The sequence below is a fragment of the Podarcis gaigeae genome (assembly GCF_964106915.1).
Source record: "Podarcis gaigeae genome assembly, chromosome: 12".
NCBI lineage: Eukaryota > Metazoa > Chordata > Lepidosauria > Squamata > Lacertidae > Podarcis > Podarcis gaigeae.
Genome location: NC_139688.1, coordinates 6,867,594 through 6,892,140, shown reverse-complemented (window position 1 = coordinate 6,892,140; position 24,547 = coordinate 6,867,594). Strand labels below are relative to the sequence as shown.

Here is a 24,547-nt window from a genome sequence, read left to right as displayed (position 1 = left end):
GCATACAGTGGTACCTCAGGTTAAGTACTTACCGGTAATTCGTTCCAGAGGCCCGTACTTAACCTGAAACTGTTCTTAACCTGAAGCACCACTTTAACTAATGGGGCCTCCTGCTGCTGCTGTGCCACCGGAGCCTGATTTCTGTTCTTATCCTGAAGCAAAGTTCTTAACCTGAAGCACTATTTCTGGGTTAGCGGGGTCTGTAACCTGAAGCGTATGTAACCCGAGGTACCACTGTATTGCTATCTGAGTCATTATTACTTGGACAGTCCTACTGAAAGCTGCCCTGAGCCATGCTTGATTCTCTTATAATATGCTTCCTAAGTTTAATTATTTCAGAAGATTTGTTTATTGTTGCTTGGATAATGTGCAGCGTACAAGTATCTAGCATGCAGTATGAAATCTCTGGCATAGAATTTTAGAGTTGGAAGGGACGCAAGGGTCATCTAATCCAACCCCCTGTGATGCAGAAATCTCAGCTAAATGTAAAATGAGATGGCCAACAGTTCTGCTGTGACAGGCCAGCCCCACCAGGCCCCCTCTCCCTCACCTCTCATCTGAGGGGCAGCCATTCCATCAGACTGCCTCAGTGGGAGAAGATAAAAGGGCAGGCACCTTCTGCCCCTGAATTGTTCCAGCTGGCCATTAAAGAAACAATTGTTTAGAAACTGGTTGCCCTGAGTTTTCCTCTTCTTGCCATCATGGGCTTTGAAGACACTCGAACTCAGGACGCAAGGGAGAAAAGTGCTAAGAGGAAGGCACGCTTGGCAAATCCACACCGTGATCAACTCCCACCCAGAAACCAATGTTCCCACTGTGGAAGGACGTGTGGATCCAGAGTTCGCCTCCACAGTCACTTATGGACTCATTGTTAAAACCGTGTTTATGGAAGACAATCATACTTGGCTACGAGGGATCGCCGAAGAAGAAGAAGATGTCTTGCATTTTCTTTTTAGATTGCTAGCCTTCATATAGGGACTGTCTTGTTTTGACTGTATTGTAAGTTACTCGGGCAGCCTTTTTGGCTGAAGACCAGGGTACAAATGCTCCATTGTGGCCCCAAGCCTGTGTATGTGTGTGTAGATACGTAAATGTGCATGGGGGGTGATGCAAAACTGGGTCTTTGACTCGGATGAAATAAAGCCTAATTTCATCAGCATTGATTGGCAGCAGCTCCTCTGTGTGTCAGGCAGGCGGCATTCCCAGCTGTACATGCCATGGATTGAACCTGGAACCTTCTACATGCCAAGCAATTGTTCCGCACCCAGATTTGAGCAGTTGGTGAAACATCCCAGCATGTTCCAGATTCATTCCGGACCCCTTCGAACATAGGTACCTGCATTATGCAGAGCCAGACTATTGTTCCATCTAGTTCATCGTTTATAGGCTGAATGGCAGTGGCTCTCCAGGATTCCAGACAAGGGGACATTCCCAGCCCTTACCTGGAGATACTGGGATTTGAACCTGGGACATTATGCATCCCAATCAGATGCTTTGCCCCTGAGCCACAACCCTTCCCTTCTTCCCCCTCTGTAGGAGGAAAGAGCTTGGATTTTGGATTCTTCCAGGGACCAGATGGCTGCCATTCATAGCCTCTTAGCCTAACCTACCTCACAAGGTTGTTGTTAGGATGAAATGGGGAGGATGAGAACCATGCACACCAGGGCTTGAGCTCATTAGAAGAAAAACGTGGCATATTTGTTGTTTAGTCGTTTAGTCGTGTCCGACTCTTCATGACCCCCTGGACCAGAGCACGCCAGGCACTCCTGTCTTCCACTGTCTCCCGCAGTTTGGTCAAACTCATGCTGGTAGCTTCGAAAACACTGTCCAACCATCTGGTCCTCTGTCGTCCCCTTCTCCTTGTGCCCTCCATCTTTCCCAACATCAGGGTCTTTTCCAGGGAGTCTTCTCTTCTCATGAGGCGGCCAGAGTCTTGGAGCCTCAGCTTCAGGATCTGTCCTTCCAGTGAGCACTCAGGGCTGATTTCCTTAAGAATGGATACATTTGATCTTCTTGCAGTCCATGGGACTCTCAAGAGTCTCCTCCAGCACCATAACTCAAAAGCATCCATTCTTCGGCAATCAGCCTTCTTTATCGTCCAACTCTCACTTCCATACATCACTACTGGGAAAACCATAGCTTGAACTATACGGACCTTGTATATAAATTCAATCAATCAATCAGTAGTCCCAGGCACCTCTCTTAGAATGCATTTTGATTGTGATCTACATTAACAGCCAACATTTACTGGAAAATGTGAGGTATAACTATCATAAATAGACACCCCATGCAGACTAAGCCTACATGTGTTTATTTACATATTAAGTGCTGCTTTCATGTGGGCTTTTCCCCTTACAAACATCTTCCAAGGACCACCGTTTTAAAGAATGTAGAGTAGGATTTTTCAGACATCTCAGTGTGCGTTCTATTTTGATGGGTGGGTGTGCGTTCCAACATACAGAGGAGTAGCTGTGTTATGTCTGCAACTGCAAAGTGTCTTGTGGTACCTTAAAAACTTTTTAAAAACAAAGTTTATGAAAGCTTATGTTGTTGTGCTTATCACAGGGCTCGGTGATTCAAGATGGGAGTGATAATCCAATGCCATTGAGTCAGAAAGTCTCTATGAAAAGCATTTTTGCTCCACTGTTCTGCCAAAATGACTCCCAGAGGAGCTCACGTATTAGGGCTGTGCACAGGATGTTGCTAAAAAGCCCAAACTGAATTGGGTCTATTCAGGGGAATCTGGGCTTCGGCCAGTTCAGGCTCTGGTAAGCAGAGGCTGCAGGGGTCTCTGTTCTTCCTGTGTGTTCCCCACAAGGGAAGCAGGTTACAGCAGACTTCAATCCTTTGCATGTGCTTTCCCTGTGGGGCATCGGCCTTGGCAATGGCACCTGGGGAATGGGTCACCAGAATCCTGCCTTGGGGCAGGGAGGGAACTTGGGATCCCATGAGGCATTGCAGGCAAGCGCTTGCAAAGGCGTGTCCTGCACCCCGCAAGACTGAATTCTCCACTCTCCCATGATTAAGGTTTTAAATGACAATTTTAGGTTATATTTTAGTGATCAAGATTTAATATATATTTTTAATTGCCGCTATATTGTCTCTGTTATACCCAATTGCAATTCAATGTATTCCTGTTGTGCTTTATGATTTTCCTGATATTGTAAGTGAGCTGGAACTGGTCTGTGACCGTAATAATAAAATTCAACTCAATCCACTCTCCTGCTGCTGGGAGGAGGGTTCAGTCCAGTCGAGGCCTGTCTCCCCAGCACGTTTTCTGTGGAGAACACACTAGCATAACCAGGGTTAGCCCAAGTGTTATATACTGAGTTGAATATGATCCAAAATGCAGCCGTCCGATTGGTCCTAGAACAATAGGATTCAGAATGCAGCAGTCTGATATTTCACCAAGACATTCTGGTACCTGGGGCAAACCACAAAATGGTACACACACACCTTGCCACCAGGGAAGAAGGGTGAGTGCAGATCTACCTCAGGAACTAGGAGGAAATAAAGATCTACATTGGGATCTACTGCCTCAGTGGATCCTGCTCCCTGAGCAAAGCAGACCCCTTAAGGCTTTCTGCTGGCCCCTTGACAGTCCCAGATTGCTGTGGACATGCAGAGCGATCCAGGAATCTCACCACCCATATTGGGCCCAATGCAGTTCTATATTTCAGGTTTTGGCCGGATCTGATGCACAGCCTTAGAAGTTGAGGAGGGGAAGTTTGGGGGTTCGATCCTGCGGGTTGCTGCTTTGCAAGAGCCTTCTCAACTTAGCGTTCTTATCTACTACACTATTATGAACTGAGCCTTCTCTAGTCAGTTAATTCAGAAGAAGAGTAAATTTTGTAAAGCAGTTATTCAAGGCTGAAGTTAAGAGTGGGCCCAGTCCTATGCATAGAATCATAGAAGAGTTGGAAGAGACCACAAGGGCCATCGAGTCCAACCCCCTGCCAAGCAGGAAACACCATCAGAGCACTCCTGACATATGGTTGTCAAGCCTCTGCTTAAAGACCTCCAAAGAAGGAGACTCCACCACACTCCTTGGCAGCAAATTCCACTGTCGAACAGCTCTTACTGTCAGGAAGTTCTTCCTAATGTTTAGGTGGAATCTTCTTTCTTGTAGTTTGGATCCATTGCTCCGTGTCCGCTTCTCTGGAGCAGCAGAAAACAACCTTTCTCCCTCCTCTATGTGACATCCTTTTATATATTTGAACATGGCTATCATCTCATGTTTATTCAAAAGTAATATCTGCTGGTTTCTGTGGGGCACATTGACATGCAGGTACATAGGTGTGCAGTATAGTCATATCTGTGTTTTCTTGGCAGATGTTTTAATGGCACTTCCTCTCATTTTCTTCTAATGAGGCTTAATCCCTAGCCTTTTCACTTCTCACTGCAAGAACAATGAGAGTCAAACTAAAATGTGCTACCCCAAAGGAGCACTGGTGCAAAAATGCCCAAGGTTTCCTGTGTAACTCCAAAGCTTGCATCCAACATCCTTCAGCACTATTTGGACCAAATAAAAGGTATTTCCTCATGTGTTCTATTTATGAGGACACATGCAACTTCCCTAGAGCAGTGGGACTCATTTAGAACTGCTGCATCTGCTGCAACTTTTGCCCCCAGGACAGAACCTGAGAAGGAATCATTCTTCAGCTTTGCAACAAGAATTAGTGAGCTCAGCACTGATTGACTAGCGCCTGTGTAGTCTCTAAGAAGCCTCTAAAATTTTCTGAGCAGTTTTGTGATGTTCAGATATTCCCTTTTGTTTTTAATAAGTTAATGAACATGCAGAGCTTTTGAGAAGGGATGGGGAGAGGGCAGCCTTTCTGAAGGGTAACCACAACAGGGAAGATTGACAGGTGAGCCAGTGTTCCATGTGCTGGTATTTTAGCTGTTGTGATTGACATCAGGAGGAAGCTTGGCTGATGGATGGCAGCAATCTTTACATCAAGTATGTCTTTACCCTGCATTTTATTGTTAGGAGTTATAATGTAGCAAACATGGAAACATGTCCTCCTGGCTGCATTAAAAAAAACAACCTTTGAAGGACACATTAACCCTTCTACATAATTGCATTGCACTTCTCATACAACAAACCAGATCAAAAGTTTGATTCCATTTTATTAGTATTGAACAACGAACATCCAACAGTTTTGTGCTGTTGCTTTTTTAAATGTCCTATCATTCTAAATACAATCCAACGGTAACAATTTACATGAAAAATATTTACAGAGAAAAGAGTCAGTTTTGCACTCGAAACGTTTCTCATACAACTTGCAAGTTAGTACAAAAAAATAGTAATATAACAGCATTGATTTGTTATGGCCTTTCAGTTAATTTCAAGTATTTTCCAGTGGAATGGAATGTGAGTGACAGCATAATCTGGCTTCTGTTCTGGTTTTTAAACTTGAAACCTTTTAAAAACCATATTAACTGTTAGAGCTTCCCACATGACCGCCTGGGAACTGCAGGGAATGTGTTGCAATTTCTTTGTGGCAGATCTCAGCCTCCTTCATAAAACTACAATTCCCAGGGTGCCTTGTGAGGAAGTGTTGACTTTTATAGTTAAAACGATGGGTTCTTAAAAACTTTCTCTACTGCAGATCATTATTGTATGTATGTTGCTTATTCTTTGCAGGGAGTCGCATTTTTAAAAATGCAATGGATACCACAAGACAGAGTCCCTTGAAAGGCTTCTGAACGAAAATTCACGATAACTTCTGCGTTCCAAAGTGAAGTAGCGTATGCACAAATCTGGCAACACCTGCCACTTTCTATGAACGCTTGCTATTTTCCTTCTCCCACTTGGGGTCATTGCAGTAACACTGGAGTGTAGAAGGAGTTGACTAAATTTGCATCTATTTATCTAGCAGTTCGAAAGCACAAAGTGTAAGTAGATAAATAGGTACCACTCCAGCGGGAAGGTAAACTGCATTTCCGTGCGCTGCTCTGGTTCGCCAGAAGTGGCTTAGTCATGCTGCCCACATGACCCAGAAGCTGTACGCCAGCTCCCTCGGCCAGTAAAGCGATATGAGCGCCGCGACCCCAAAGTCGGCCATGACTGGCCCTAATGATCAGGGGTCCCTTTACCTTTACCTTTATCTTCATTGGGGCAAGAATCGGAAATGATAGTTCCTCCATCACCCTTACGTAAACCTACAGGAAGTTCATGGCCACTAGCCAGAATTTTCCTGTAATTTCTGATTTGCTCTCTTCTCCTCATTTTGGGAACAAGCGATTAGCCAGCGGCCACAGACTTGGAGGAAACGGATGGGAAAGGTTTGAAGAAACTCAAGAAGCCTCTCTGTTTGCTAGGACGAAGTCTGAAAAGCGATGTGGGATATTCACACAGCCATTGAAGTCATTGCTGCAAAGTGCCCCCCCCCCCGGTTCCACTGTTTTTGTTTTTGCTTCATTCTTTCAAAAGCAGAAGCTTGGTGGACTGTTTTCTATAGTGATATTGTGCTGCTGCTGACCACAATGCTGTTCACCAGGACAAAGATAAAAATGGTTGAGGCTTCAGGGACTAATCTACACTGGGGAGTTATAACTTTAAAAATGTGTTATACAAATGTGACACCAGAGGGCGCTGTAGAGCAGCAATCTGTCGCCAAAGAGAAATTGCATTGGAAGCTATATATTTTTACACCGTTTTCCTTGATTACAGTATCAAAATGGTCACGTGAATTGAAACTTTGAAAGGGTATTTTATAATGACACCCAGTATTTGTGCCTGGTATGATTTACATCTCCGACAGGAACAGGGAGCTTGTGGACCTTGAGAGGTTGTTGGACTTGGAATTCCCAACAGTTCCAAACAGCCCAGCCGATGGACAGGGGATGATGGGAGTTGTAGTCCCATTACAAATGGAGGCCCCCTGATCTAGGACAACCTATTTCCCTAGGGAAGGTTGCATTGTGGAGCAAGGAGTCTCCTTGCCAGGAAAAATGGCAAATATGTTTATTTTTCTCTCACCTTCTGAATTTTTTTAAAAATATACCTCCCAGTGCTTTATTCCCACCCACCCTCCAACACTTTTGGAAAAAGAGCAGAGGTTCAAATATACCTGCATTCACTGCATCCAGAATTGTAAGCCTTTCTTCCTAACACCTGAATGAGAAACTACAGGGGCTCCTCAGTGGCAACAAAGAGGAGCAGGGAGTGCACTCTGTGTGTGCTCAGGGGTAATCTGTTCAAATCTCTAGAGCTCCTTATATCAAAGTTTAAGCAAGAAAACAGCCCGATGGCAGCTGATTCGCTGATCCCCATATTTCAGTATGGGGATGCCACCATGAAAAGCTGCCCTCCTGCTTCTCAGCGCCACAATTTCCACTGGTGATCAGCCAAAAGGCTCCGAAACTGTCTGCTTGAGTTTTGAATTTGAAAGAGTGCTAAAATCAGCAAATTGCAGAGGTATGGGGATTTTTTTGTTGGTTGTGGAGAGACTTGTAGCTACAGCCAGTGGCGTAGCGTGGGTTGTCAGCACCCGGGGCAAGGCAAGTAATTTGCGCCCCCTAACCCGTGGATTTGTGCCCCCTAACCCTAACCCCCAGATGTTGCGCCCGGTGCGGCCGGGGCCCCCCCTGCACCCCCCACGCTACGCCACTGGCTGCAGATCCTCTGGGCAGCCCCCAATGTTTTTCTCCCCAGTAACCCAGGAGTGATATTCAGAGAAGAGAGAAAGAAACTGGAAGACTTCCATGCCGGCAGTGGATACGAACATAACATAAGGAGAGTCTGCTGCGTCAAGTCAATAACCCATCTAATCCACAATCCTGTTCTCACAATGGCTGACCTGTGGGAAACCTGTAAGCAGGTATCTGAGCCCAAGAGCCCTCTCCCCTCCTGCGTTTTCCAGGAGCTGGAAGCAGAGGACAGCCATCATGGTCAGTAGCCACCAAAAGCCCTCTCTTCCATGAAGCCCTCACTTCACGACCCACAGATTTGCCATGATGTTAATGTCTGCTCCATCATCCCTTCAAAATATAGGCCGAGCTATCAGCTTTCACTGAAGGTAGGTGCTGGGGCTCAGACCTGGTGAATCCCGGAACAGATTGAGCCCTGCTTCATCCCTGGGATACTGATTTCCTTCTACCCCAAATTGGAAATGGAGCCCTGATGTTGTCCCTGTTCTGTGTTCTGTTCCCTGAGATTAAAGAGCCCTTGCCTGATGGGAAAGCAACTGACTTTTATTTTACTGTTTCCTTGATTACATATGTAATTTTCCCTCTTCCAACTAACTGCTTGTTGACAAGTTAGCTAGGGTTGCCTCCTTTTCCAAGACATACTTCCAGCAGCCACACAACAGACAGAAATTCAACAGTGTTCGCGCTCCCCATCATTTTGGGGAGGACTGCACCTGACAAATTTTTGCCTGCCACACAACTGCTCAAACCACAGCCTCCGATTGGAAAAGGGTAGTTGGCAACACCTACATTTACAAGCCCCCTTGTTATGTTAGCGAAGAGACACTCTTCCTCCAAAATGAATCCCAATTTATCATAAATATTGACCACGATTTTGGCTTGCCCATTGTATGGCAAGGACACTACCCCAACCTCAGTTCCTGAGGCAAACTGGTCTCTCCCTGTATCTGATGTTTGCAGTCTCTAGACTCTGAGGACCAAATGGAGCAGGGACAAGCGACCGGGGTCATCCATTTGTTGCAGGACTCCCAGTCTGTCCAGCTATCATGGTCAGTGGTCAAGGATGCTGAATATTATAGTCTGGCACTGAGAGCTATAGGTTCCCCATGCCTGAAACAGAGGTTTGGTTTCAACCACACAGAGATCTATTGTAATTTGGCAAGGGGAGACCCAGCTCAATATTTCATTTTGAAAATATAATACATATTGCCTGAGTGCTTTTCCACACGCAGATGTGTAAGTGCTTGCAAATGCAACACCGTGATCAATTTCCCTGCAAATTATGGGTACTCCTCAGATGCTGGCTTTGTCCAGATGCCTGAGCAACTGGTATGCTGATTATCTGCAACATCCATGCTCAGGTGGAGGAAGGTGAGGGCGGCCACAACTGGGAGGTGGGCACACTGACCTCTGGAGTCCCAGAAGATCTGCAGAGCCACAGGTTCCCCCCCCCCCACATCCCCACTCTACACAGAGACGCAACAAAGATATCACAAGTGTTCAGGTGTTCCGTCTTTGCAGCATTACTTAAGGCACTTTTGGTTAGGGTGTGGTACAAGCAGTGGTTAAAAATCCTCAGTGACAGTGGCCGAAGGGAATGCTCCATTTTCCACTGCAAAGGAAGAAAATGTCCTTGTCTGCTTCTCAGCTCACTGCCGAGGATCAAGGGAGTAAACGCCGCACATCTCTGAAGCAGATGACTCCACTGAAGTCAACAGTGAAAATCCCACAGACATGCTAGATTTGGGGTTTCAGCCTCATCTTGGAAAACTGACTCCTGCTTTGCGGAAGCCATTAAACAGTTCAGAGGAGGGCATGGCTACGTATATGGATTAGTAAACCTTTAGCGAGTGCGGCGGTGGTCTTCCTGCAAACCTGATCAACCACTCAGAGCAGCGTTGTAAGATGTTGCGGCAGCTTCTGCAGGTGGGCAGGTTGTGTTCCACCAACGAGGTTAGAAATTAAAAGGGTTATTTCAGTCATTTAAAGCAGAATAGAAGGAGGAAAGGGGAGGCATGGTTTGGACTGACAGTTGCTTAGCACAGACAACCCCCTATGGAGGAACAGTGGTCTTGATGCAATAAAGCCATGGGTGCAGAATTCTCACACTTTTTCCTCCGTAAACCCAGGCCCTGACCACAAACTTGCAAGCTGGTGTGGGCTGCCGTTGGAATCGATGCAGCCAGAAGTGACACGATTTCCAGTTCATGCACAACCTAATCAGGTACCAAACTTAAGGAGAAAATGTAAGAGGCAGCAATGGATAGATTGGCAAGTGTGGAACGCAGAAAAGGACGGATTGGCAAGGAGGAAAGCAAAGGAACGGGGAAAGCAGAGGAAGGGAAGGCATCCCAAATGCAACCAGCACAGCAAGGGAGGTGATACCTGAGAGCCATACTGAGCAAATCTGGAGTCCCAGGCCCTCTACATCACGGGGATAAGCCATTTAACTGGAGGGCAGGCCTTGCAGCCAGCACACGCTCTCCCCATTCCATCTGACAGGGGACACTGCCCAGGAATATACTCTGAAAGCATCATGGCACAACCTCGGGACTTCTCTTTAGGAGTAACAAGACATGTGCAAAGGGTTCTGCCACTTCCAGGTAGCTGATTCGTGCATCGAGGGGACAGGCTTGGTGAAGGATGGCGGAGAGAGGCTTCTTGCCAACCCACTAGATGGTCCTGAAATGCATTGCTCATTTGGCAAGACCCCAAAAAAGAACCCCATTGCTAGCGCCATCTTGGGGCCGGTTCCATTCCCGACAGAGAAGCCACCCTCACCTCATCGTCATCAGGCTATATACCTTGTTAGATCCACACGGAGTTCTTCCCATCCTTGCCGTTTGAGCTACCTTTCTCTGAGCTGGCTTTGGGCTTGGCGCCTTGCTTCTCCTGTGCGGTGTTGGCCCGGTTCTGCTCTGCCACCATCCCGCCAGAAGCCGAGCTGCTGGTTCTGGACGGCTGCCCGTTCGCCTGCGTGTGGTTGTAGCTCTGGAAAGCAATGTCCAGCTGCTCCTGAGCCACCCGCAAGTGTTTGTGGAGCGTGGACAAGTCTGGCGGGAGGTTCTCGTCGGGGCTGGTGCACTGCTGCTCCTGGGCCACGTTGGCCAAGTTCTGCTCATGAGCCATCAGGCTGTTGGGGACCTTGGCCTGCTTGTCCGACTTGACCACCAGGTTGTATTCCGGGGGGCAGGAGATGTTCTTCGGGTAGGCGGCGTAATTGTAGGGCGGCTGGCGGAAGCTGTGCACCTTCCGGTCGCGGATGGCGTCGCGGATGGTGCCGATGCCCAGATGACACATCTCGGCCACGTTGAGCAGCAGGCAGAGGCAGCTGACCACATACATCACCAGGAGGAAGATGGTCTTCTCCGTCGGCCTCGAGACAAAGCAGTCGACGTCGTGGGGGCACGGCTGCCGGGTGCAAAGGTAGTAGGGCGTGACCTCGAAGCCGTAGAGCATGTACTGCCCTATCAAGAAGCAGATTTCGAAAGAGGCTCTGGTGAGGAGCTGGAAGACGTAGATCTTCATCAAGCCCTCCTCTTGAATGTGTCTCCTGCCGTCGTGCTTCTTCTGTTGCTGCTCTTTTTTCTTCTCCTCCTTAGTCTTGACCTTCTCTTCGCTTTCCGCCACATCGTCCACAATCATGGGCTCTTCCTCCTCGGCTCCCAGGGGGTCCTCCAGGTTACGGACGGCTTGCCAGTTGAGCGCAAACTGCTTCTTCTTCTTGAAGCCCCGGAACCTCTTCTTCTCCTCCTCAGAGGACCTGGCGATCCTGTGGATGGCGTAGCCCAAGTAGATGACGGAAGGGGTGGAGATCATGATGATCTGGAAGACCCAGAAGCGGACGTGCGACAGCGGGGCGAAGGCATCGTAGCAGACGTTGTCGCAGCCGGGCTGCTTGGTGTTGCAGGTGAACTTGCTCTGCTCATCCGAGTAGATGGACTCGCCCCCGACGGCCGTCAGGACGATGCGGAAGACGATCAGGACCGTCAGCCAGATCTTCCCCACGAAAGTGGAGTGATTGTGGATTTCTTCCAGCAGGCGGGTGAGGAAACTCCAGCTCATGTTTGTCATAGGGGCTAATCATTTATAACCTGCAAGAAAAGGACAAAGGAGGGCGAAGAACAGTTAATGCCGGTCTGTCCCACAGAAGATGCTGCTGCTACACCATAAAAAGGTAAAGGGACCCCTGACCATTAGGTCCGGTCGTGGCCGACTCTGGGGTTGCGGCGCTCATCTCGTTGTATTGGCCGAGAGATCCGGCGTACAGCTTCCGGGTCACGTGGCCAGCATGACTAAGCTGCCTCTGGCGAACCAGAGCAGCGCACGGAAATGCCGTTTACCTTCCCGCCAGAGTGGTACCTATTTATTTACTTGCACTTTGATGTGCTTTCGAACTGCTAGGTTGGCAGGAGTAGGGACCGAGCACCCCGTCATGGGGATTCGAACCGCCGACCTTCTGATCGGCAAGTCCTAGGCTCTGTGGTTTAACCCACAGCGCCACCCGCGTCCTTTATCTGCTACACCATAGAGTCATCTAGTCCAACCCCCTGCAATGCAGGAATCCTTTTGCCCAACATAGGGCTCGAACCCACAACCCTGAGATTAAGAGTCTCATGCTCTGCCGACTGAGCTATCCCACCTGCTTCCTATGGAGAGTTTTCCAAGGCTTATATATGCTCTGCCACCCCTGTTTCTGCATAAGAGTAACCTAAATAATGGATAAAAAATGACAATAAATCATATGCAGCAGGTACTGCATAAAGGTAAAGGGACCCCTGACCATTAGGTCCAGTCATGGCCGACTCTGGGGTTCCAGCGCTCATCTCACTTTATTGCCTGAGGGAGCCAGCGTACAGCTTCCGGGTCATAATAATAATAAATAATAAAAATTTATTATTTCTACCCCGCAAATCTGGCTGGGCTTCCCCAGCCACTCTGGGTGGCTTCCCAAAAAATATTAAAATACTGTAATACATCAAAATATTAAAATACTGTAATACGTCATGTGGCCAGCATGACTAAGCCGCTTCTGGCGAACCAGAGCAGCGCACGGAAACGCCGTTTACCTTCCCTCCAAAGTGGTACCTATTTATCTACTTGCACTTTGACGTGCTTTCGAACTGCTAGGTTGGCAGGAGCAGGGACCGAGCAACGGGAGCTCACCCCGTCGCAGAGATTCGAACCGCCGACCTTCTGATCGGCAAGTCCTAGGCTCTGTGGTTTAACCCACAGCGCCACCCGCGTCCCTGCGCCACAGACCTTTGCATAGGTATGCTCCCTCCCCTCACCCTTCTGCCAGGGTGGATGGGCAGAAAAAGAGCTGCAGCTGCGGTATTGCATCTGCTTTGCATGCAGAAGTACCCGGGTTCAATCCCAGACATTTCCAGGCAGGGTTGGGATCTGACCCACTCTGAAATCCTGGAGAGCTGCTGGCAGTCAGTGCAAACCTCACTGAGCTAGATGGACCATCAGTCTGACTCGGTACAGTGGTACCTCGGGTTACAAACACTTCGGGTTACACGCAGTGGTTCTCAACCTGTGGGTCCCCAGATGTTGTTGGACTACAACTCCCATCACCCCTGAGCTCTGGCCTTGCTAGCTAGGAGTGACGGGAGTTGTAGTTCAACAACATCTGGGGACCCACAGATTGAGAAAGGCAGGGTTACAGACTCCACTAACTCTGAAGTAGTACCTCGGGTTAAGAACTTTACCTCAGGATGAGAACAGAAATCATGCGGCAGCAGCGGGAGGCCCCTTTAGCTAAAGTGGTACCTCAGGTTAAGAACAGTTTCAGGTTAAGAACGGACCTCCAGAATGAATTAAGTTCTTAACCCGAGGTACCACTGTATAAGGCAGCTTTCTACAATTCTAAAAATAGAGGCACTGAGTCAGAGAGGGATGTCACACCGAGGTATGAAATCTCCCTGTGACACACAAGAACTTTGTACACACTTTTTCCTTACAAGAGGAAACCCAGGACACAGCCTGGACTTCCCTCTTGATAAAGACTGGGCAGAGTCATTAGAGGCTGGGTAAAATTGCTTCGCAGGCTGTGGAGCCAAGTGCCATTGGCGAACCCTATTCTGAGACCCTCTGGCAGTTTTGGGCTGTGTTTTCATATCTCAAATAACATTTACAGTCGTACCTTGGGTTACATACACTTCAGGTTACATACACTTCAGGTTACAGACTCCGCTAACCCAGAAATAGTACCTCGGGTTAAGAACTTTGCTTCAGGATGAGAACAGAAATCGTGCTGCGGTGGCACAGAGGCAGCAGGAAGCCCCATTAGCTAAAGTGGTGCCTCAGGTTAAGAACAGTTTCAGGTTAAGAACAGACCTCCAGGACGAATTAAGTTCTTAAGCAGAGGTACCACTGCACTTAGCATTTCCGCAGTGCTTACCACATCTCAGTAATTCTTACAACAACAGCTCTGTAAGGTAGGGCAGCATTATTCTAAACCGGTGTTTCTCAAAAGGTGTGGCAGGAGAGGATGGTAAGTGCTGTGGGAAGATTCAAGGACCATCAAAGAAGCATTTAAACATTTCAGTGTAGTATAGCATAGCATAGCATGTGGTACCTCTGAAAGGAAACAGTGCATAGCATGTGGTACCTCTGAAAGGTACAGTGGTACCTCTGGTTGCGAACAGGATCCGTTCCGGAGGCCCGTTCACAACATGAAAAGAACACAACCCGCAGCAGTGCATCTGCGCACGTTGTGATTCACCACTTCTGTGCATGCGTGTGCTGTCATTTTGCGCTTCTGCGCATGCGCAAGCGGCAAAACCCAGAAGTAACCCTTTCCGGTACTTCCGGGTCGCCACAGGACGTAACCTGAAAGAACGTAACATGAAGTGGACGGAACATGAGGTATGACTGTATAGTATAGTGTGTGCACACACACACAACCAAGAACAGTATCCACACCTTTCTTCCAGAGCACTGGCTTTTCTCCTACAGGCATATTTTTATGAACAGGAATTTTCCATTCTAACCAATAAGAAAGAGCAGGAAAGAAAAAGGCAGCTTCTTTGCATTGATCAGGAGACGAGAGTTAGTTTGTATCTAATTAGACCCAATATAAATGAGATTATCTGGCAAAAGAAAGCTAAGGGGTGATATGATAGCCATGTTCAAATATATAAAAGGATGTCAGAAGGAGGAGGGAGAAAGGTTGTTTTCTGCTGCTCCAGAGAAGCGGACACGGAGCAATGGTTCCAAACTACAAGAAAGAAGATTCCACCTAAACATTAGGAAGAACTTCCTGACAGTAAGAGCTGTTTGACAGTGGAATTTGCTGCCAAGGAGTGTGGTGGAGTCTCCTTCTTGGGAGGTCTTTAAGCAGAGGCTTGACAACCATATGTCAGGAGTGCTCTGATGGTGTTTCCTGCTTGGCAGGGGGTTGGACTCGATGGCCCTTGTGGTCTCTTCCAACTCTATGATTCTATGATTCTATGATTCTAATCACACCTCTCACTGACTTTGCATACATACTTAAAAGTACATATGGAAGAGGCTCGTTTATAATTGTATTTTGGGAAATGATTCGCTTTCTTATGTACAGTAGCTGCATTGTTTTATACCTTCGGCATCTCCCATGATCGTTTTATAGTAGCTGTGTTCTATGTCATAAATCAAGCACTGCTGGGAGCCGACTCTTTATTATTATTATTTTCAAATAAAGAATTCACTGTGGCATTGAGCACATTTTTATTCTAAAGGCGTGGCCCAGAGAGAAAAAAATTAGAGAACCTCTGTTCTAAGCATATTGTAAGGTTGTGACCAAGAGAACAGGGGAAAGGGGTTGCCTAATGTCCCCTAGTGAGGTCAAACCGGAAGTGGATCTCAAGCCCATCAAGCAATTCCTGGTTTGTGCGCCATGATACCTAGCGTTCCTTAGTATTATTTTTTTTTGCCTTACTTAAAGTTTATTTAGAACAAACACATTTTTCCAAATGACAGTCTAACATGTGCAATCCAGAGGTCTGCCAGCTATCTACCCTCTGCAGAACCTATTTGGGGCTTTCTCAGTCGCAGTGACTTCTTCAGAGGGACTTCAGAGCTGTAGTAACTCAACAGGCCAGATTGCTGTTGAACTGCAAGATGCTGCTCCTGTTGTGAGAGCACCACAGTTTCCTCACAGTTAAAGCTGCTAGCTGTCTTTTTTGGGACAACTGAGACCTCCAGGTATGGGGCAGTATATAAAATCAGCTAACAACAACAACAACTGTGTTTCTTGTCAAAACAAAAAATTCCTTCCAGTAGCACCTTAAAGACCAACTAAGTTAGTTCTAGGTATGAGCTTTCGTGTGCATGCACACTTCTTCAGATACACTGAAACAGAAGTCACCAGACCCTTCTATACAAAGCCATTTTTCACCTTCTCACCCCTTGCTTTTTCCTGTAAGACCTATTGCAGTCGTTAAGAGTCGTCAACAGGCTCATCACAGCTATCTGCCAATCACCCATTCCCACCACCCTTCTGAGTAATACCCCTCCCCACCTTCCCACTATATAGAAGGGTCTGGTGACTTCTGTTTCAGTGTATCTGAAGAAGTGTGCATGCACACGAAAGCTCATACCTAGAACTAACTTAGTTGGTCTTAGTTGGTGCTACTGGAAGGAATTTTTTTGTTTTGACTATGGCAGACCAACACGGCTACCTATCTGTAACTGTGTTTCTTGTGCCCCTGAAGGACCAGGTGCTCAGCCTGGGAGTCATTTTGGACTCACAGGTGTCCATGGAGACGCAGGTCAATTCTGTGTTGAGGGCAGCTGTCTACCAGCTCCATCTGGTACGCAGGCTGAGACCCTACCTGCCCGTGGACTGTGAGCGTTCCTTAGTATAAGAAGTCCAGGCTTCTAGTATGGGGTGGGCGGGCTGGGGGCAGAGCCCAGAGCAGGCCTCAGGAGAAGCTCCACGATTTGGGACAGGTTCAGGGATGGATTCTCCTGACCTGGCACAGAGCCCAGCACAAATGCTGTCTCTTGTTGGCATCCGTTGCTGCGATATTTGTCAACTCCTCTCCAAATGGTTCCATTCCAGGTGGCCATTATGGGAATTTTGGAGCTCAAGCCCAAGTGCCCGAGCGTCCTTTTTTCCTCCTCCCTCTCAATTCCCTTTTCCTTTCATGCTGTGTCTTCGACGTGGTAAACCTGATGGCAGGTACTGTCTTCACACTGATACAGTGGTACCTCAGGTTACAGACGCTTCAGGTTACAAACACTTCAGGTTACAGACTCCGCTAACCCAGAAATAGTATCTCAGGTTAAGAACTGTGCTTCAGGATGAGAACAGAAATTGCGCGGCCGCGGCGGGAGGCCCCATTAGCTAAAGTGGTACCTCAGGTTAAGAACAGCTTCAGGTTAAGAACGGACCTCCAGAATGAATTAAGTTCTTACCCCAAGGTACCACTGTACTTGTAAAACTTTTTCAGTGGAAGAGTGATCTTAAAATGCTAATAATAATAATAATAATTAATAATAATAATAATAATCACAAATAGCAGTTTTCTGAGGAAGACAGAATGGTTCATTGCCAGAAGGAAACTCTCCTTTCTATATCCTCTTCAGTCTTTATTCAGCTAGCAGGAGAAACATCAATTAAACTTCCCACAAGACTTCCAATGTGAATGGATAGCCTGCATTACAGCTCTGCCTCTGACTGTTAACAAAGGACTCAGCTACACAGCTGCGAATAAAACGTTTCAAATGTGTTGTAAAGTGTAATATACAAATGTGACACACGAATGGAGACAGTGATCGATGCAAAATTCAATGTATTTTTCAAAAAAGCATTTCCCCAGCTTTTTATATATATGTGTGTGTGTGTGTGTGTAGATTCCACCAAACTATGTTTGGTCAGAGGGCCTGGCTTGGTACAAACTCAGGGTGGAAAATGGGACTGATAATAGCTCAGCTTCTAAGTAGGACTGCCATAAAGACTTCCTTGTGTAACGAATAATTATGCATTGTAAAAACCATGAGTCATGACCATTGACTGACTTCCTTCTATCTCCCCCCTCAATTTTTTTGTTAAAGCATGACTTCATTGGGCCTGGGTTCAGGGATGGAGAAAGGGGGGTTGCGGTGGGTGTCGGTCGCCCCGGGTGTCACCACTGAGGGGGTGACAAAATGCCGGGCGGCACTCACCGCAGGGCCTGCAGCGTGCCTGAGCCACACATCTCTCCTGGGAGTGACGCGGTGGCTTGGGCATGAGCAGGCTCTGCGCTGCCCAAATGGTCCGCCCGCTGCCTCTCCCCCCCCCCCAGCTGTAGGGTGGCTGAGTGGGAGGAGGCAGGCAAAATCCAGAAGCCCTGCGGTGTGCCCTTTCCCTATGGGCGGCTCACCCCATCTCTATGGGCAGCTTGCCCCACCCCTGGGCACACCGCCCCAAGCGCCCAAGCAGCTTCCTTCGCCGCTGCCTGGGTGGCCAAGTGCTGCCATGTTGTTTTCAAAGACTCTGTTGTTTTCGTAAGCTGTGCTGATTCACAGGGTACATATGTGAGGCCTGGGGATACGGGATTATTCTATTTACGCATTTATTTATTACTAAAATGTGGGTCCAGATATTTTATGCTCTGGGGGTGCAGGGACAATTGTGATAAGAACAGATTAGGGTTGTCATACGTTCAGGTGGAAGTAAGGCTATGTACATACAGTGGTACCTCGGGTTACAGACGCTTCAGGTTACGGACTCCGCTAACCCAGAAATAGTACCTCGGGTTAAGAACTTTGCTACAGGATGAGAACAGAAATCACACGGCGGTAGCGGGAGGCCCCATTAGCTAAAGTGGTACCTCAGGTTAAGAACAGTTTCAGGTTAAGAACAGACCTCTGGAATGAATTAAGTTCTTAACCCGAGGTACCACTGTATTAGCAAATTACAACACAGTGTAGTTCTTCCCTCCTCCCATTTTAAGTGCCATTTGCATGGTGCTGTACAAGCAGTAGAGAAGGAGCAGGAATGTCATCGCCCGAGAGCACAGAGGAACCAGTGTACAGTGGTACCTCGGGTTACAGATGCTTCAGGTTACAGATTCCGCTAACCCAGAAATAGTACCTCGGGTTAAGAACTTTGCTTCAGGATGAGAACAGAAATTGTGCGGTGGCGGCGCAGCAGCAGGAGGAGGCCCCATTAGCTAAAGTGGTGCTTCAGGTTAAGAACAATTTCATGTTAAGAACAGACCTACGGAACGAATTAAGTACTTAACCTGAGGTACCACTGTAAACAAGAATACGTACAAAGCCTTGGGCTTTTAGTCTGTTGCATTAAAACAACTAAGGATCCTGCTGTAGCCCATTAAAGAATAACAAATTATGGGATGCACTTCTGCAGGCCCAAGAACACAAACACACTGCTATCTATCTTTTAGACTTCAAAATACAGACTTTAAGAGAGATGCAGGACTCGTTGCAGTTGGAGCTTGGGTTGTAAGAAGACCGCAAACTGTATTCGCTAGGCAGCCCCATTAAACTGAGGATGCTACCAGAGTGTTGCTATTCAATCAAATGCCGGCAGATTCAGGTTGTGCAGTTGAAGTGCATTGGGGGGAGAGGTGTCTTGTGGAAGAAACCCACTTCCCCCCAAAATAAGTCCTTTTACAATAAGAAATGCACTGGGAGGTGTAAGATAATGCTTTGCTTTGATGCAATGCTATCCGAGTTCCCTGCAGATAAATCAGGATGAATGCTCAACAAACCACTCTGGGAGGCTTACTGAAGAGTAAATAGGATTGCCCTGGAACTTTAGGAGCGGGGTGTGGCTGGACGGAAGCTCGATACATTTGGGAAAGTGCCTTAAGAACTGTGCATCGTGGCCTGAGCGCTCAAAGGCAACAGACCTTTTCTTTGACTAGACGCCATAGGTCTTCCTCACCCTTACATGAGCTCCAAAGGCCGGCACATAATGCAAGGAATGTGTTCTACAGATAACAGGGAAAGAGAGACGTGGGATAGGCAGCTCAGGAGAAGTCCACACCCTCCAACATTTCTCCGGTGAAAATAGGGACATCCTAAGGAAACGCGGGACAATCAGAGTCCGGGACGGCGTCTGTAAATCTGGAAAACAGGGACACATGGTGGGTCTGGAAAACTCCTGTATGATGAGGATTAAGGAAAAGTGGGTTTTGAGGCGGTGGGAAAGAAAGCAGGAGAACTAAAATGCAGTGGTTTGGTAGCATTTCATTTTTATATCACGTTCTCACCCACCCTGTTTTGGGAAATCTCCTCCATACTTCCCCCGATTCTCACGCCGTGAGACGAAAACAGAGAGAAATTGATAGGAATAAGCTACTCACAAAGGCATGGCTGAAGGCTCCCTTGCCATCCAGATCTCCCCAAGGAAGTTTTTCCACAACCACCGTTTCTTCAGGAAGGCAGGGGGGAATATGCATCCCCATCAGGAAAATGTCTTGTGAAACTAACGCCCTGCCAGCTTGAGAAGGAGACTTTTCAGCGAACTTTTAAACACATCCTGCCGGACTCCGCCTTTCTGACAACGAAGCTGCCACCCCCCTTCTCCACCTCTATTCCCCCCCCCCAAAAAAAAAATCCCAACAACCCCAGGATCATCGGCTAAGAGCAAAAGCCACGTTTTCCTTCGCAGGAGGAAAAGGAGAAGCGTTCGAACAAAAGTTTCATGGGAGTGGACGGGAAGGTATTCCAGTCTTTGCTCTCACTGGGTCCATCCATGCTTCCTGGGCTGGAAAAAGCTGACTAAGCAGGGATTTTATAAAAGGGGGGGGGAAGGAAAGGGGAAAAAGACCTCACTCTGAAACTCTCCTTAAAATCTTTCTGGTGTAACATTGCTGTGTTTTGCTTTCCCTTTATTGGGCGAAAGTTAAGAGCGCCAGTCTAGGGCATCAGTAACGGATTTGGAGGAGGGAAAGCGTGACTAATGAGAAACATCTGGGAAGCACATGGGCTGGGATCTGGAGGGGAGTCACTGGCAGGAAAGAAAGACTAGACTCCTCAAGGAAGGAGTAGGAAAGCCATTTCTACGCTTAAACACTGAGAAGCTATTGGCAACTTCCAGGGCAAGAAGGTGGCTTCAACCTGAAACTCAGAAAGCCAGTTCATAAAGTAAGAATTTGTGATGCCTGAAATTCTGCATGGGTTTCCCCCCAAATATCCACATTTCTGCAACTGGAGGAAGGCTTTTTGAAATATACTAAGAGTCGAGTAGTGATTTCATGCTCTTTATTTCAGCTCATAGGAACAGTGATTGATTTCCTCCCCAAAAACCTCAGGCTTTATATACATTATTTACACAATGGGTCCCGTGTGATTGGCTGACTCTACTTCCTTCCTGGAGCCTGATTGGTCTGCTCCTGCAGGCCAATCAGGTTGTTGCATTTTAGGAACCTACCTGTTATGTACTGAGCTGAATCCTAGAACAGTAGGATCCAGAATGCAGCAGTCTGATTGGTCCGCAGGAGCCACCCAATCCAGGTGGAAGTGAATCAGCAACCTGATTGGCCTGCAGGAGCAGCCCGGAATTAGCCAATCTTGCGGGGCCCATTGTGTAAATAACAGGGAAAGTTTCATTCATTGCTACTATGAGCTGAATAAAGAGCATGAAATTCACACTCGACTCTGAGTATATTTCACTCAGTGGCGTAGCGTGGGGGGTGCCAGGGGTGCCGGCCGCACCGGGCGCAATATCTGGGGGGGCGCAAGTCCAGAGGGAAGGGACAAGTTCCTTCCTCCGCCGGGCTCCCCGCCGCCACCGCCAGCCTTGCGCCCTAGCGCGCGCGCGCACGCCCGCCGCCGCTGCCGCGGCTGCGCTCCACTCACTGCTCGCAGGAGGAGCAGCCGCTGCAGCAGCGCCGACGCCGCCACCAACGCCTGGCCGGGCACGGGCAGCCTCCACACACCCCCGCCGCCGCCATCCCCTCGGCCCAGCCACAGGCGGCGGCTGCTTCTGCCGACTGGGAGGGAGGAGCCAAACCCTCCGAGAGGAAGCCGGCGGGCGGGCGAGGGTCTCCCGGCGGAAGGGGGCGCCGCTGGCTCCGGCTCTCAGTGCAAGCCTCAGCCGCGGGGGGGGGGGCGGGGGCGGCGGGCGAGGACGGAGCGCGGCTGGAAGCCCCCGGACCAGGCTGGGGGGAGGAGAGGCGCTCGGCAAGCCCGGATCTGGAGCGCCTCAGAGCGCCCAAGGAGAGGAGAGGGCGGGGAGGCGCCCGAGGGGAGGGGGCTTCGGCTGCCTCGGCCCACGGGGGCTCCACAAATAATAAATTTAATAAATTCCTGCTGAGCCTTAAGGGGGGGGGTCCTTGGTTCCTTCACTCGCCCCCAGCCCCAATGGCGTAGCGTGGGAGGGTGCAGGGGGGCCGGCCACAACATCTGGGGGGGCGCGCGCTCACATTCGAGTGCTAAAATCCAGGGGTTAGGGGGCGCAAATTACTTGCCTTGCCCCGGGTGCTGACAACCCATGCTACGCCACTGATTTCACTACCTGTCTATTGTTCTAGGATCCAAGCTCAGTAAATAACACTTTTTGGGGGGGAGGGCATTACCCACTTTGCTTAGTCTGCAAATAAATTAAATGCATCGATTGGCAATGCGCTGCATTCACAGCAGTCTGTGCAATTAGCGGGAAAATAATTCAATACTTTGCCCTGTGTTCAGGGATAACGTTTGAGATTTCCAAGACCTTGAAGCTAGAGAAAAGGGGTGTGAGTGTGCCTTTCAAACTCTTGGTTGGAGCCTTCTTCAACCCCAGATGTTAGTCTATTAACTGCCATCATCCTCTGACCAGAACTGATAGGAATTGGAGTCCAACATCTGGAAGTCACCATGTTATAGGAAATTGATTTATACCAGGTCAACTATCTGCCCATTTGCCCCCAGTACTGCACACTCTGGCTTGCAGGAGCTCTCCAGGGTCTCAGACAGAGGTCTTTGCCATAATTTGATTCCTGACCCGATTGCTAGGGATGAGACCTGAGACCTCTGTACACAAGTGCAAACTCTCTACCAGTGAATTACAGTCCCTCCCTCTTGAGATACTAACAGCCCAGTCTGCCGCACATCTACTCAGAAGTAAACCCAGCAGAGTTCAATGGGGTTTACTCACTGATAAGTGCACAAGACAGCAGCCCCAAAAAAATCTGCAGGCATTTATTATTTGTCTTTCTAAGACACCTCATTAAAAAAGTTATCTAGGCACTGCACAATAAAATGCAGCAATAAAACCAAGATGCAATAAAAAAAAACCCGCAATGAACTTTTAAAACTCCAACCACCATAAAAAAACAAACACAAAATAAAAAGCAATTTTTGAAAAGTACAGTAGTGAAAACCAACTGTCAAATACAAGGGCTAAAACCCAGCAAACAGAAGCTAGCTCCCCCACTCACCAAATATCTTAAAAGCTCTGGTAAAACCACTATGTGGGCACCAAGTGAGCTTTCCTGGGGAAATTCTACATCCAGGGGGGCCACCACTGAAAAGGCCCTTCCTCTGCCATTTTCTGAACTTCAGACCAAAAGGGCACACTGAGAACAGCCTTTGTGGACGATGCTAAGGTAAGGGTAGGGGCATATGGGAGAAGGAGAGATGTACCAAGTGCTTTTATCAGTCCTTGAACTGGACCCAGAGATGAATTGCAAGCCAGATAGAAAATGTTAAGAATAAAATTGGCGTACTATGGTTCAGAAAGGCAGGGAGGACCTGGAAGTTGCCCATTAGCTGTTAGCATCTGAACAGCAGGCTGAGCAGGCAAACCAATTACCTGGTCACAGTATCCCTAGTATACTAAGAGCTCCATCTGATATGATGGCTGAGATTCTACCTGCCTGCGCACAGTCTCACCAGAGTGGTACATGCTCTGGTTATCTCCCACTTAGACTACTGCAATGCACTCTCTGTGGGGCTGCCTTTGAAGGTGGCTCAGAATCTACAACTAATCCAGAATGCAGCAGTTAGACTAATGACTGGGAGCAACCACTGGGACCATATAACACTGGTCCTAAGAGATCTACATTGACTCCCAGTATGTTTCCAAGCACAATTCAAAGTGTTGGTGCTGACCTTTAAAGCCCTAAATGGCCTAGGCCCAGTATACCTGAAGGAGCATCTCTACCCACATTGTTCTGCCCAGACACTGAGGTCCAGCGCCAAGGGCCTTCTAGCGGTTCCCTCCCTGCGAGAAGTGAAGTTGCAGGGAACCAGGCAGAGGGCCTTCTCGGTGGTGGCGCCCGCCCCGTGGAACGCCCTCCCATCAGATGTCAAGGAAACAAACAACTATCTGACTTTTAGAAGACATCTTGTAATGGATGTATGGGGGTTGCTCGTGCGTAAGTTGCCACCACTCCTGGCTAGGTAGCCTGGTTCAACCTTTCCTGACTGGACAGCCCTTCACTTCGTGGCTGTTCAGTCGCTAGCAGAATCCGTCAGTGGGCGTTTCTTAAACTTCTTCCAGCACAGAAGCTCTTTGACGCCAAGTCTCCGCCTACTCTCCCTGCGCGGAAGTCTTCTGCACAGGGTGGGTGTGGGCAGAGGAGGACCTGTGCTCTCCCCGCTGGTCTCCAGCGAAGAGTCCTGGAGACCCCTCTCCGATTCCCCCAACCGCCCCCTTTATCCCTGGTGTTACGCTGATTTCCTTCCCCAGCCAATGAGTTCCCTCTCTCCCTGCTTGGCCCTTCTCCGGCATCGCTTGGGAGCCCTGCCTCCACTTCTGGCTCCAATGTCAGTTCCCTGACACATCTGAAGGCAGCCCTGTTTAGGGAAGTTTTTAATGTTTGACTTTTCACTATGTTTTTATATTCTGTTGGAAGAGTGGCTTAGGCAACGCAGTCAAAGTGGGTGGGGTACAAATAAATGATGATGATGATATGAATTGTGTTTCTTCCTAAGTTATGGCAATTGTTTCTATAATCCTCTCTCT

The 24,547-nt window shown here is 48.2% G+C and overlaps 1 protein-coding gene and 1 long non-coding RNA gene across 10 annotated transcripts in view; both read right to left on the bottom strand.

The window, feature by feature from the left end:
• Nucleotides 1–5,112: 5,112 nt before the first annotated feature.
• The window catches only part of GJC2 (gap junction protein gamma 2), a 91,930-nt gene continuing 72,495 nt past the window's right edge, over nt 5,113–24,547 (bottom strand). For 4 of the 9 annotated variants that reach the window (XM_083704281.1, XM_083704282.1, XM_083704280.1 and 1 more), the window contains 2 exons: nt 7,617–11,750; nt 5,113–7,462 (listed from right to left, as the gene is read on the bottom strand). In XM_083704281.1, coding sequence (XP_083560407.1) covers nt 10,465–11,730 — 1,266 coding nt within the window. In that variant the 5' untranslated portion in view covers nt 11,731–11,750 and the 3' untranslated portion in view covers nt 5,113–7,462; nt 7,617–10,464. Of the gene's footprint in view, nt 7,463–7,611; nt 11,751–19,958; nt 20,547–24,547 lie in introns of those variants that run through there. The other 5 variants (XM_083704278.1, XM_083704277.1, XM_083704275.1 and 2 more) reach the window with 3 other exon arrangements.
• LOC310827896 overlaps nt 5,113–24,547 on the bottom strand; it is a 41,711-nt gene continuing 22,276 nt past the window's right edge. Inside the window, exon 2 of the long non-coding RNA XR_014556536.1 lies at nt 5,113–5,875. This is a non-coding gene — a long non-coding RNA (uncharacterized lncRNA). The remainder of the gene's footprint in view (nt 5,876–24,547) is intronic.